The 13,882-nt window shown below is 42.1% G+C and overlaps 1 protein-coding gene across 3 annotated transcripts in view; it reads left to right on the forward strand.

Annotated features, from left to right (window-relative positions):
* Positions 1-12,991, forward strand: part of DENND2B (DENN domain containing 2B) — a 150,492-nt gene extending 137,501 nt beyond the window's left edge. For all 3 annotated transcript variants that reach the window (XM_058837103.1, XM_058837093.1, XM_058837110.1), the window contains 6 exons: positions 7,886-8,063; positions 9,102-9,143; positions 10,141-10,252; positions 11,253-11,492; positions 11,734-11,820; positions 12,257-12,991. In XM_058837103.1, the coding sequence (XP_058693086.1) occupies positions 7,886-8,063; positions 9,102-9,143; positions 10,141-10,252; positions 11,253-11,492; positions 11,734-11,820; positions 12,257-12,291 (694 nt within the window). In that variant the 3' untranslated portion in view covers positions 12,292-12,991. The remainder of the gene's footprint in view (positions 1-7,885; positions 8,064-9,101; positions 9,144-10,140; positions 10,253-11,252; positions 11,493-11,733; positions 11,821-12,256) is intronic.
* Positions 12,992-13,882: the final 891 nt, after the last annotated feature.

Below are 13,882 nucleotides of genomic sequence, written 5' to 3' on the forward strand. Positions count from 1 at the left end.
AGGGGACATCTGTTTGTGCTTTAGGGAGCTCTTTACCCAGTACCAGGGGCTGACTGTAGCAATAATTCTTGCAGTGTGTCTGATGATTAAGTTGTAAAATGTTCAGAACTGGCTGCTAAATTTGAGATGGGCCAAATGGACCTGGCTCACCATGATCCTCACATGAATTGTACGTGTTTCCATCCATCATCACATTTACACTGGAGATTAGAATTCCTCATTTTATTTAAACATAGGAGCATAGCCTTCCATTGACAGGTCTCATGTGCCATCAAGAGAAAAAGTAACCTAAATTATGCACAGATTTGTCTGTGTTTCCTGAAAAGAAGGATTTTGGGTACTGATCAGAGATACAATATTAGCTGCATTTAGGCCAGCTACTAAAGACCTCAGGTGGTGACTCTTAGTTCGCCTCTTACTAAGAGTATTATATACAGTGTTTGCTGTATAAAATAAATCACAATGCAAAATATTACTCTAGCTTTAACAGCCCAAACTCATGCAATTTTTCATATAATACGAACCCACTATTTTGATTTTAAACATCTTACTGATTAATCTAGAGAAATCAGATTTATTAACAGAATTAATTTTTAACAGAACTCCTTTTTAGGTCACATATGCAACCACTCCATCCTAAACTTCCTGCAGACACCCAGATTTTCACAGATTCACTTGAAGGTGAGGGTCAGGTGAGGAGAAGTGCTTGGCAGCAGCAGGGGAATCCTCCTCCCTGTGCACCCCTACACAGAGTTGGACCCTTTACAGAAGGATTCTGCCACAGGGAATTCTCAATCCAGGACGTTAAAATCTAATTATTTGACTTTAAAAATAAATTATATTCTTAAAATTAAAAAATGTATTAATAACACATTAACATGAAACTACAATATTATCTTCAAAAGTTACAGTCTCTAGTTCCAAACCACCTTAGAAAGGCTTGAAGTTTGCCCAGCCCCTGAAGGGCTTCTAGAAAAGTAAAAAATTATTCAAATTTCCAAAGCTTCAACATGCCTTGCTGATGAGAGGCTGCCTTTGCAGCAGCCTCTCCCACAGCAGTCAGGGAACTTGTGGTTCAGAAGGTGGTATCATGTCTCGAGGGCTGGTCTGATTAAAACAGAAGTGGGAAAATCAAGGTCTTTGAGGCTTCATTTCAGCAAAGTATTTCAGCACAATGAAAGTAAATTAAGGCTGAAACTTCTGCTGAAATATTTTGCTGAATCAAAGCCTAAAACAGTAATTTGCTTGTCCCCTCATGCTTTAATTGGTGAGGTGAGGCATGAACTGATTGTAACTCCTGCTGCTCTGTAATCATTAGAAAGAATTATTTTATTAGTGTCCAGATAATTTATTGGATTAGAATCAATTTGGGTCAAACAACAATATGTTAAGCCCAAATTCCGGTGTTTATTTTGGTTTTAATCTTTTTCCTCTCAGGTACAGGTAAATGTATTTGTTTTGGAGGAAACTTTTCAGTTTGAGAATTATTCCTGATAAAACTGTGGGTTTGTCTCTGTCTGCTTAGCAGCAGTGGCTGAAGTGTAGAGCACTGGTTAGATTTTATTTCACTGGTTATATTTGATTTCCATCTGTGCCACCAGTGGGCTTTGAGCTTCTGTCACCTTGAGCTGTCCTGGTGTGCGACCTTCCCTCCTGCAGCTGCAGCTCCTCTCAGCTCTCAGCGTCTCTGCTACTGACAGAGGAGACAATTGGCATCAGACAGCCTCACGTCCTTCCATCTGCCTACAGCAACAGGGAGGAACAAGTTTCACCTTGGGACCTACTTATTTGGCTGCATGTGTGTGAGAGCTTTAGTCATGTTCATATTAAATGGTTTTCTCTGCTCCTTGCATTGTTCAGCCCAGCCAGTCACTCTCTTGTCCCTTAATTTTACATCCCAGCCCCTTTGCTCTTTGTTTCCTTTTCACCTGCTCATCAGGCTCATTTTGTCTCCCTTCCCTCCAAGTTCTACTCCCAGATCTTAATTTTACCTCATTGCATTTCATTCAGCCTCTTCCCTACCTTCCTTTTTTTTTATTTCCCTTCTCTTCCCTCAGGTTTCCTGCAGGAAGAAGATGATCTCTTTCTCCCAGAGGAGCCTTCATTTCTCAGTGTAGCCCAAGGTTACAAAGGGAGGTCTTGCTTTTAGTGCTAACAATTTATTCTGAAGAAATTAGCAGCTAAATAAGACTCTTTTTAGTATGCACAAAAAATATTATTTTAAGATGGCTTCTAACATAGCCAAATCAGAGTGAGTTTAGACATCACTCAGTTGGAGTCCTTGGCACACAGGGCACTCCCTCTTTCACAAAAAAGTGCAACAAAGATGTTTAATGTAACAAAATAATGTATCATTTGATTTGGTTTTGGAAACAAAACCGATGTCAAGCAAGGGGGAATTGGATCAGTTGATCTCCTGAGGTTTCTTCCTACCTGAATTACTTATTCTATATAACTTTGCTTTAAATTGGAAGCCAAAATGGTTATCCAGAGGCAGACACACAAGGTCAAAAACATCAGTGAAAACAAAATTTTGAATCTGTATCATGTGAAAATAGTGCCTTACAAATACAAGCAATCCTACAAATAGGGAGGTATCCCAGAGCCATCAGGAATTGCAGGCCTTATGGGGTAGTTCTTCTTGTTCGAAAAGCTGCAAAAACATGCAATTTCTTTGATTTGAGTCAAAAGACAGGAACTGAAGATTTTTTCCCTTTTAAATGTCCTAGAAGTGGTAACAGAGAAACAGCAATAATTTTGTACAGGAAGAAACACTGTCACGTCTGATAGTTTTGTACTGGCTGGAAAACTGGAGACATCCTACACCATTACAGCAAATGAACTCTTGGATTCTTATTTTATTCGTCTCTGCCCTTTTTAGTGAGTAGTTGGTGATATGTGGGTTAACAAAAAATGTATTCTCACAGTACAGAACCCCGGGAATGAAGGACAACCTTTTGATGTGGAGGCTCAAGGGCCTCAGGAGCAGAGCACCTGGGGATCAGAGGGAGTCCTGGAGCTGAGCACCCACTTTGGAGCAGGGAGAAAGCAGTAACATGTCCCCTTTGTCAGCCAGCTCTTCCAGGGCCAGGGATCCTCAAGGGCTCACTTCAAAGGCTGACCTGCAGGAATACTGCAGGAGCTCATTGCAGACAGCTGGAGTTTGGGGACTGTCACTTCTGACACTTAGAAGTTTTCATTTATAACTTGTCCCTGATGCTATTTATTTAGTCTTACCAACTTGATTAATAATGCTGCTCTTATTTATTCTTATTCACCCAGAGAAACCTTTATTTTTTCAGAGCCTTAGAATGTACTGTATCTGGCACAGCACTGCTCTAAATTATTGCCAGCACAGCAGTGCTGCCTGCACTCCATCTCCACCCAAAGTCTATCAGTCTGCTATGGTTTTTACTGCCACTTGGTCTTTACTTGATGCTTTCCAAGTTTTCTGCTTTGTCCTTTCCACCTCTGCAGCCTGTATGTGTTGGAGGGGAGATGGGCTGAGTCCTTGGCCTGTAGCCTTTCCCCAGAGTCCTTTATAGAGTTCTCTGCAAACATCTCAGATTATTTTATCTTGCAGGGTTGTCACAGACTTCTGTCTCTGTCAGGACTGGAGTTAATCCAGGTTCAGGAGAGGCATGGAAGGGTGTAGGAGGGAAGTGTCAGGGATCTGGTTTTGCTACAGTTCATCAGGGGCCCAAGGGTAGGAGCTGTCCCAGAAAAGCAGGACCATGGCCTGTGATGAGGAGACATCTGGGTGTGTAATAGTGGTGTGAGTCAAGGGATTACACCTGGGAAGAACAGAGCCTCCAGACTCCAACCTCAGTGGGAGGAAGCTCTCCTGAGCAGACAAGGGATGTGTGTCAGGGAGGTAACTCAGTCTCAGAGTAGTTGTGGGCTGGAGCAAGAATGTGTCAACAGGGCAGATGAAAGACTTCAGCAAATGTGGACAGAGCAACATCATTTAATTGGTAGGGAGAAATGAGGAACATAAAAAGGTAGTGGAAAAGTAAACAGTGGAGACACTTTTTTTGTGAATTTACATTTTTGGCTACGTTTCTCAGTATGAAGAAGCAGGGAGCCCAGATTCAGTGCGTTGGTCCCAGTCCAGGGCAGTCCAGAGCACTGGCACAGCACAGAGCTGGCACCAGCCCCGGGTGACAGCTGCTGTGTGGCTTGGCCCTGCATGTAAGGAAGGGGTGGCCTCCCTCCTCTCCTGGCTCAGGAAGCTTGTCTGTCCCTCAGGGGAAGTGGAGGAAGGGAAGGGATATTCTCACCTTCTCCTTCAATGGAAATGCCAAAGTGACCGTGGAGGTGCATGTGAATAGTCAGGTGGGATCAGGGAGCCAAAGTGGTTGTCTGTGCTAGAGACTTAATCCTGGATTTGGGAGATGCTTGGGGTGTGAGGCTCCCTTAGGTCTGTGAGAAGTTCTAGGTGTGGAGGCAGCAGCGGGGAGGAATATGACTGTTGGCTATTTTTAGAAAGAACAGAGAGTTATCAAGGGTATTTGTGGGCTATTTCCATTGTGAGTAGAAGGTGTAACTGAATATGACTTTGGAAGTTTGAGAGAGTTGGTGACTTGCAGTGTCCAACAAGCCACAGTCCTTGAAACAAACACAGCCAGCACAGACATCCCAGCCAGGGCAGTGTCCATCCCCTGCCCAACAGCTTGTCCTTCTCAGAGTGTGCTAATTGTGCTGTGATAAGATACGGATATAGCCTAAGCTTGGGGTTATTTGTTGGTTGGCCAACCTAGAAATTGCTACCAGACATCCTCCCTATTTAAAGGACAGAAAAGGTTCTTGTTAAGTCACAGTGATTTGCTTTTTGATGTAGACTTAAACCGTGTTCATAAGCAGTCTCCAAAATTCAGCTGAGTCACAGATGCGTCTGAAATTCTGGTGCCTCGGCTTTTAGCTTGAACTTGTGTCTCCCTAGCCAGCAACACAACAAGGAACAGGTTCTGTGTGCTATCATGAGAAAATTATTTGGGAAACAAAATAGCTCAGAGGAACATAAATCAACATTGAGTGGGAAAGAAGCAATGACATATTTTGCCTGTAACACGATAAAGGATCTCTTCAAGAGAAATTTGTCATTAAGAAATGTCTCAATATACTTGTATAATCTTGTATTACTACAAAATGATCAAACACTGAAGGTTTTTTTTTTAATCTAGTGAATAAAAGGCATAGAGAGAACAAAAACATTGGCAAATTCCAAATAAATTTTTACAAGATGACAACTATGGAAATAAAGAAGTGTTTTCCAGTAGAAAAATAGCTAGAATATTATGCAGCATTCCTGTAAAACTGCACAGACCAAATGAAAAAGCCCACTCTCCAAACCAGCTCTCTGGAACTGGCCTAGAGTATGAAAAGTGAAAATATTTTGAAAATCTAACTTTGACTATTCTGTTGCTTAACTTTGTGTGCTTTGCACACCTTAAAGAAAATAAACCATCTGACCTTACTGCTTAATTCTCATAAACAAGAACAGTTGGATATTGTGTGGGTTGCACATTTTGAAAGGAAAAACTGGAGCAGACTTGGTTTCCCAGGGTAGGCCTTCATTTTTTTCCTTTACTTCTCAGCAGTAATATCCCTTTAAAAGGTTCTGAACTGTGTTTTAGAGATTTAGGCTGGGGGTTCCTTTACACCCATCACCTCTGAATTTTACTTTGCAAACTGTGAAATTTCACTTAAGTGAAAGGTGTGTATCCATTCTAAATATGAATCTTTCCAGCTAGGACAGAGAGACAGGCAATTTGTACAAGCAGGAGTTTAGTGACAGCTGTGGGAGTCCCACAGAGGGGTATCCAGGAGGGATGGCAGCAGGAGGCTCGGAGGGAATGTTTCATGGGGATGAGATGTTCCACAAGGAAAGATTTCCTGAGGCTGAATTTGAAGAGCTGTGTGCAGAATCCTGAAGTGCAGCACCAAGGTGCTGACAGGGCGGTGGTGTGACTTGTGCAGAGCTGGGTGCTGCCATGGGAGACCCCCACCACGGCTTCCCCTGTGCTCTGCTCTGCCCTGCCCCAGCTGGCTCCCAGGAAAGCTCGGGAAGAGATTCCAGTGTCCAGAGCTGGAGCCTGAAGCCTCCCCTAGCGTGGGAATAGCATGCACAAGAGGATGCAGGGGCTGATTTACGTCACAGCATTGCGTGTAAAACAACATGTTACAAAAGGGCATTTTATAGAAAGGAAAAAAATACTTGCTGAAGAGCAGAAGAATGTTTGTCTTCCTGCTTTTAGCTTAACATGGCTCTTTTTTTAGTTGCTCAGCTAAGATGACTGAATTTGTAGTAGGTGAAAATGCCAGGGAGTCATTGAAGTCATTGAAGTGATCCTGTACCATGTTCCACAGCTCTTCCAAAACACACCACTCTGCTTCTTATGGCAGATGCTTGAGACCAAAGTATGAGGCAATGGCAGCACCATTGTCTGTTATATATAAAAATATAAATTAAAGAAATGCATCATTTTACAAGACCCTTGTGTCAGACAACATCTATTATAAAGCCATGCTGGGATTGTCAGATATTAAAGGAAGTAACAATTAAAACTAAACCAGCAGATTATTTGCAGTAAAACACAAGGATTTGTTCTTTCCCAGCTTTTTCTCTCTTTCTCTCTCACCCTAATTCTCACTTTTCTCATTCAGAAAACTTTAAATCACTGACAGAAACAAACAGGTGAAACCTTTTCTCTGGCCTTGGAACAATCCACAGCTGAAGTAAAAATGCTCATGAAGGTTATTCTGGTAGAGGTCTGATGCCACCTAAAGTCTCCACCAAGTCTTGCAGTAGAAGAAATGAGCATCTAACAGCTCTGCACTTATTGTTTATAGTTCTTTGTGGCTACATTAGGCACAGCAGAAGTTTGCAGTGTGAGAAAATTAATTCAGTCATGTTGGATCCAAATTTCTGTCATCTCAGCCTGCAAGAGGCAGATGTAGCTGTGATATGGAGAGCTTGTCATTATTCCCCTGATGTTAAAATTCACTTGGTAATGATATTCCTTAATTTTTAACATTTGGAAACCATGTAACTGCAAAAGGGAATCAGATTCAGTTGATGGAAGGAAAACATATGCATGACATGCTAATGCCATGATAATATCAAGCCTTAAAGTTTAGGAGATACCAACCTGTATTTTAGAGTACCCTGCTGAGTAGGATCAATACCTTTATCACTGAAGTTGGTTAATAAGCCCATTAAAATGTATTATAATAAAAATATACTGTTGTCAAAAAAACCTGCAATCTTTGAAATACATGTTACTTTTGTCAGCTTTCCTTTGGAATAAGTATTGATTGTTGTGGGCCTTTTATATCTGGTATATTTGGTATATTTTATATTTGGTAGAGTTTTTCTTGAGGATTTTTTTTTCCTAATTTTATTTTACTTTTCACTTTCCTTTGTTCCTGTGCTAGTGCTTGACTTAAGAACATTACTACTATGTATTTGACTTAAGAACATTATAAATTTTTACTAGTGATGTGGTCGTAACAGCTAAGATCTGAAGTTGCTTTTGGGTTTTAAGCATTGTTCAAAGTGTCTGCTTTTGGGTGCTTTTGGGGACATTGAATTTGACTTCTAGATCAAACCATCTCCTGACTGCTATGAAACAAATGGATTCTGGTTTGAAACCAATAGATCCTAGTTTAGTACCTTTAGTTTGAAGTCTGCTGTGAACTACCACACTGCACAATAGAGAGGGTAGGGACTGGAAGGGGACCAAGGCCTGTCAGAAGTCAGCAGAGACAAGAGAGGCAGCACCTTGGACACTTGTATTTCAACAGGCTGAGTTTCTCAGCAGGTGGGAAGGTGTTGTGAACCAAGAAAAGCCTTTGCTAATCTGGTTGTTCATCTCTCCCCCAGCACCCTGTCGAGCTGCTCCCATGCTGTAGTGGCCCTGCTGTACCCCTTCTCCTGGCAGCACACCTTCATCCCTGTCCTGCCCTCATCCATGATTGACATCGTGTGCTGCCCTACCCCCTTCCTGGTGGGACTGCTCTCCAGCTCTCTGCCCAAACTCAAGGACCTGCCTGTAGAGGAGGTAGGAGCTGGCACCACAGTTGTTTGCCTGGAGTAAAACTGGCTTCTCCTAAGAGAGGGCTGCCACCAGGACATAAATCCTCACGTTTAATTTTTAATCTTCCTCTTTGTTTCTTCTCTGCCTGGTTCTCATGGGCAACTGCCTCTTGGCAAAACTGCGGCTGTAGCTTTATTCTTCTCTTTTATTCTGCCCCTCTTCCATACCTGGCACCTTGTCAGATACAAGTGAGTATTTACATGGTGACCAGTTAGTAGGGTGTAAATACGCTGATTTGTTCTGGAACAAGAGGAAGCCATCTGCTATGACATCTCTTAATCCTTATGGAAGTGGTGCATGAAGCCATAGCCCTCAGTGGAAACAAAACCTTAAACAATTTTAACTTTTAAGACTTTGTTGTTACTGTATTGGAAATCAAATGAGAGTTTCACTTCATCAGCTCTTTCAGTAAAATACCACAAAAATACTCAAGGAGTCTTTTCTCTCTTGCTCCTATCAGTTTCCTGTTGTTTTTCTAAGGAATCTTCTTGTGCTCTCTTCCAAAGCCCTGTGTGCCTCTGGCCCATGTAAATCTCTGCTCTGTTTTCCTTCCGTTTTCCTAACATTGCTCTTCGACATCTTTCTAGCTGCATCCCTCAGCTTTGCTGCTTTGTTATCATGAATATTTCACATCCTTGCCCTCTGGAATCCCTGCTGCCTCCACACTGTTTTCTTTAAACCCCTCTGAAACACTTTTCAACTGCATGTTAACAAAAATAATTAATTATAATTTGTGTAGATTTAAGAAAAAAACCCCTTTAGCTCTTTTTAATATGTTAGCCTAGTACAAGACCTGTTGCACCTATGTTAAATTAGACTTGTATCTCCAAAGAAAACCTTCTTGTTGTTTCATAAAGCACACAACCTCTTGTTTTACAGTAGGAATTTGACTCATGTCGAGGCTTGTTCTGCAGATGATCTTTTGCTATTAAAAAAAAATGAACAAATTAATGTTTTCTGTATCTTCAGATACATTTCACTGCAGTGTTTTCTTTTCTGTAGGCTTTGATGGTTAACCTGGGATCTGATCGATTCATTAGACAGGTAAAGTACAGCTCAGATTGCTGCCATGCAGTCTAGCACACTGTTTACTCCTCTAGGATGATTTGGTTTCTTTAATCAGAGGGATTTGGCAGGAATTGAGTGTGCAGAGGGAAAGCAATGAGGGGAAAAAAAAAGTTCTCATTTTCTGTTCCACCTGCAAATAAGAACTTCTCAGACATGCAGAAGGGATTGAGGCTGTGACTGGCAGAAGGAATCAAGAACTGTATTCACAGTGGAAAGAAAACATCCAAAGATAGTAACATCACCTTAGCAAGAAAACTCACTGTTGGAGGTGAAAAGGACAAAAATAGCAAAGAAAATTCCCGACTGCGAGCACAAAGGTGGAGAATAGTTTAATGTTATGAGAAAAGCAGGAGCCTTGTAAACAAGGAGATGAGGGATCACCATCTCCTGACAGTCATGTGGCACTAAATAATTTCAAGCCAACAATCTGCAGGTTAGATGAGGAAACTTGTGTTTAATTCCCTGGCTGGTGAACAGTGGCTGCAGAGCCAAGGCTCCTGTGCCTACTTGGCTTCTGCTGAACAAGCATAAAATAGGATGAAGAGAGCAACAGGGGCAAGACCCAGATAACTAGATAGACTACAAAACAGTAAAAACCATTGCCAAGGACCCAAGGAGCTGCTTAAAACCAACTACAGCAGCTGTGTGTACACCTAGCAAGGCTTCACATGATGTATGTTTAGTTAAAAATAACTATTTGGACTCTTTGTCATGTAAAGAACTGATTCCACATTTCTGTGTTTACCTGCTCTTTGGATTATCATTCCTGACTTTAATCTTATTAAGAGCGACAAGAAATTTTGTTTAGAAGTATTTGTTAGTTGCACATAGATTCTCATTCTTTTATTTATGTAGCCATGACAGTAGCAGATACAAATATTTTTCATTTGATTTCTAAACCTTCTGAAAGTATTTGCTGTAGTTCCTGCATAGATTATTGTGGTTTAAAGATTTTTTTTCCCTCTCCTATCAGATGGATGATGAAGACACACTATTACCTAGAAAATTGCAAGCTGCTCTGGAGCAGGCTCTGGAGAGAAAGAATGAACTGATAAATCAGGATTCAGATAGTGATTCAGATGATGGTAAGTTCATTTGGAAACAGGGACTTGTGTAATAAACAAACGTAGGTAGAATTGTGACTTTCCATGCAGGAGAAACAAAGATGGGACCTGAGCTCTCAAATACCTTCAGTGACATCAAAGATTGTCTCTGAGCACTCGGGGAATGAGACTGACGACATCAACCCACAGTGATACCTCACCCATGATTTCTTTTAATTTCTTTGTAAATGACATGGACTCCTGTGGGTCCCTCTGAACCTTTGCTCAAGCAGAAGTTTGCAGTTAAATTGGCCCTAACTCAATCCAGATAATTCTCCAGGCTTAGGGGTGTGTCTGAGTTTGGAGTTGCTCTTGGCATTTGGTATTTTCAGGGGAGAGAAGCAGGTACAACCAGAAAAGAATTTTAGTCCAAGATGGGTTGGGTTGTATCTGAAGGTTCATATTTCTCTTCATCAGTGATAAAAAGAGCCCAGGGTGAATTGAGATTCCTGTGGTTAAAAGGTATGAAACAGGCCCCTATTCAGTTTTTAAAATTTATTTCTAGTCATATATATTACATATATAAGACTATTTTAAAATCTCAGAAATTGTGAAAACCCAAATTCTACAACAGACCCTTTTTGATCAGTTTTTGGTACAGGCTTATTATCCTCAGGGAGAAATATTTTAATGCTGAGTTATTCAGAATTTTGTGAAAAGAGTTTGCTGAAGAGTGAAAATAGGAGGTTTGATTTTGATGAAACATCCATCAAATGTTTAATTTTCTGAGCTGTTTCCTGAGGATTTGTAATTCTCGCTGACTCTTGGTCAAGGAACACCACTTCTGCAGACTGGCACCCGTGGTTATGGCGCTGTCACCCTCTCCATGTGCATCCAGGTGTGCAGGGAGCCGCTGCAACTCCTGCCAGTTGTTAGCACGGCATCAGGGAACCGGGAGATGAACAGCCTGGCCCTGTGGGGGTAATGCTGACAGCTCTGGTAGCAGCTGATTTTGGTGTCTTATTGCCGCCTTATTTTGCAGAATGTAACACCCTGAATGGATTAGTGTCTGAGGTTTTTATCCGATTCTTTGTGGAGACAGTTGGCCATTATTCCCTGTTCCTAACCCAGAATGAAAAAGGAGAGCGTGCCTTCCAAAGGGAGGCTTTCCGTAAATCTGTGGCCTCCAAGAGTATCCGCCGCTTCTTGGAAGTTTTCATGGAATCCCAAATGTTCGCTGGCTTCATCCAGGACAGAGAGCTGAGGAAATGCAGGGCTAAAGGTAAGGGTGGGTGTCTCCCCTGCTGCGCGGGTTTCTGTAGCGCTCGGGTCCCGCGGATCGCGGCGATGTCCATCCCCCTGCGCTCACCGGGAAAGCGGAAACGCGTCCCTAAAATGCGGCCCGGTTTACCGGAAGGTCACCGTGAGCCGAGGCTGCCGGGGCCGGGAGTCGGGGCCGTGCCCGCGGGATGCGGGATCAGTGGGACACGGCTCACCCCGGTCCCCGTCTCTGCCCGCCACAGGGCTCTTCGAGCAGAGGGTGGAACAGTATTTGGAAGAGCTGCCGGACACGGAACAGAGTGGAGTAAACAAGTTCCTGCGAGGCCTCGGTGAGGAAAATCTTTAGAAGTATTTCTGATATATGTTTTCATTTCAGGTGGTGGTGGGTTTTGGTTGTGTTTTGTTTGTTTTTTTTTTTATTTGAAAAATCCGTACCTGAGGTGGGATGAGGTAGTCAAGCGGTTTCAGAGTGATGGGAATTACACAGAAGAAAACCATGAAAACATAGTTAAAGGTGATAAAACCAATTAAATTATATTATAGTCCTTGTTAACACTTTCATTTTCACTTGGGGGTGGGGGAAGCAAGCCATAATCGAGGAGCGGAACAGGAAGGTGTCGGAGCAGGCGGTGCTCTGTAACTCAGCTCTCCCTGCTGGTGCTGAGTGGAAGAGTTATCCCACAGCAATTACAAGTTAGACCCATTTGCTGTCACTTTTGATTGACTTCTGATATCTGCTAGAGACTGACGGTGTGCTTCCTTTAGGTAACAAAATGAAGTTCCTTCACAAGAAGAACTAGCTCCTTCCTGCTGGAACACCAGCCCCAAGCCTGTTCATGGCTCTGTGCGAGACACCTGCGGCGTTGGAGCGTGGAGCGGGAGGAGGGCAGAGCAAGCTGACAGCAGCTCCGGGCAATGACCGATGCTGTGTCAGTGATGGCTCCTCTGTGTACTTGGGTAGAGTTTGTACATAATGTGCTGTAAGCTTTTGTAACTGATTTTGTAATGAGCGAGAAAACTGTGGTAAATATTTGTATATTCCTGAGAATACCAGGGGCTTGTTTTTTTCTTTAGTATGAGTTGAGTTATGCTTGGTGCAGGAACGAGTAGCTGATGATGTGCAGCCGACTGTCTCGGCAGAACCACTGACTTCAAGGGATGTTTGATGGCTGAACACTGCGGGGTGAATGAGCTCAGGTACGTGGGAGAGGTTGTACACACGGGGCTGCTCTCGTGAGGCACAGGCGCTTGTCTATTTCCTTGGAATTAATTTTAAAGGAGAAATAACAAAGCGACTTGATAATAAGGTACTTGGTTCACATTACAAAACCTCCACTTGGTTTGAACTCTGGTCAGTAAACTCCTTGTAACCCATTCTGCACTAAGACTGCTAAGCCTGGGGGGATCTCAGCTCTCTGACATGCAAGCTGCAGCGAGTAGGTACAGTACAGCCTTTCCTAATGTATGTATGTATGGATCCTAATAAACTCTGTAAATAGACCTCTTTGTTTATATTCATTGCAGACCTCTGCACTTCCTCATGTGGAGCAGGTACAAACCCAGCACCTTGCCTGTGATTTTTTAATGAATTTGTAATTAAAATGTAAAGTGGTTATTACAAACCTGTCTTTTGGTAGGTTTGCTATTTCACAAGATGTATTTTGGGGTTTCTTCAGTGTTTTTCACCAGGGCTAAGACAAGGCATTTTATACCCCTCTTTAAAAAAATTTATCCTAACAGAAGCATCTGTTAAAACATGTTTTCATGGGTTAGCAGTGAATTATTTTATCATTGTATCATAGATACTGCTTCTGACCTCTGGTATTTTCAATTGGCTTAGTGCTGTGCGTGGTGCTCAATTCTTCCTTGATCTCGAAACAGAACTCCTGTTGAGGTTCTAGAAGTTTTCCCATAGTCTGAAGAAGAAAATATTAAAAAAAAATAATAAAATGCTTCAATATGTTGCAACTCTGACAGAGAATGAAAATTAGCTAAAGTCTCTTACCTTTAAAGGAAACCCACCACACTCTGGTTTTAGTCATTTGCAGTGTGATTGCTGTAGTTAGATGGGCCTTGAGGCTTGCGCAGTTCCTAACCTGACAGTGGTTCTGGTTTGCTATCAGCCTCATAGAGCAAATTCGAGGGGCTATTCACTAAAAAGGTGAAGTAGTTTCCTTTTTCAATTACCTCCCTCACACTCAGAATACACAAAAGTTTCTTAAGTGCACGTGAAATGTCTGTAAAATACCAGGTGCTTTTTGATTCAGAGGAAATGTCGCCACAACTGATAATTTCCATTAGTTTTACTCCTTACTCCGTAATACCCTCCAAGTTGCAGAATGATTCTTAGATGTAATTAATCCTTGAGAGTGGAAGAATAACATCACTTGT

Source organism: Poecile atricapillus, chromosome 1, assembly GCF_030490865.1.
Source record: "Poecile atricapillus isolate bPoeAtr1 chromosome 1, bPoeAtr1.hap1, whole genome shotgun sequence".
NCBI classification, from domain to species: Eukaryota; Metazoa; Chordata; class Aves; order Passeriformes; family Paridae; genus Poecile; species Poecile atricapillus.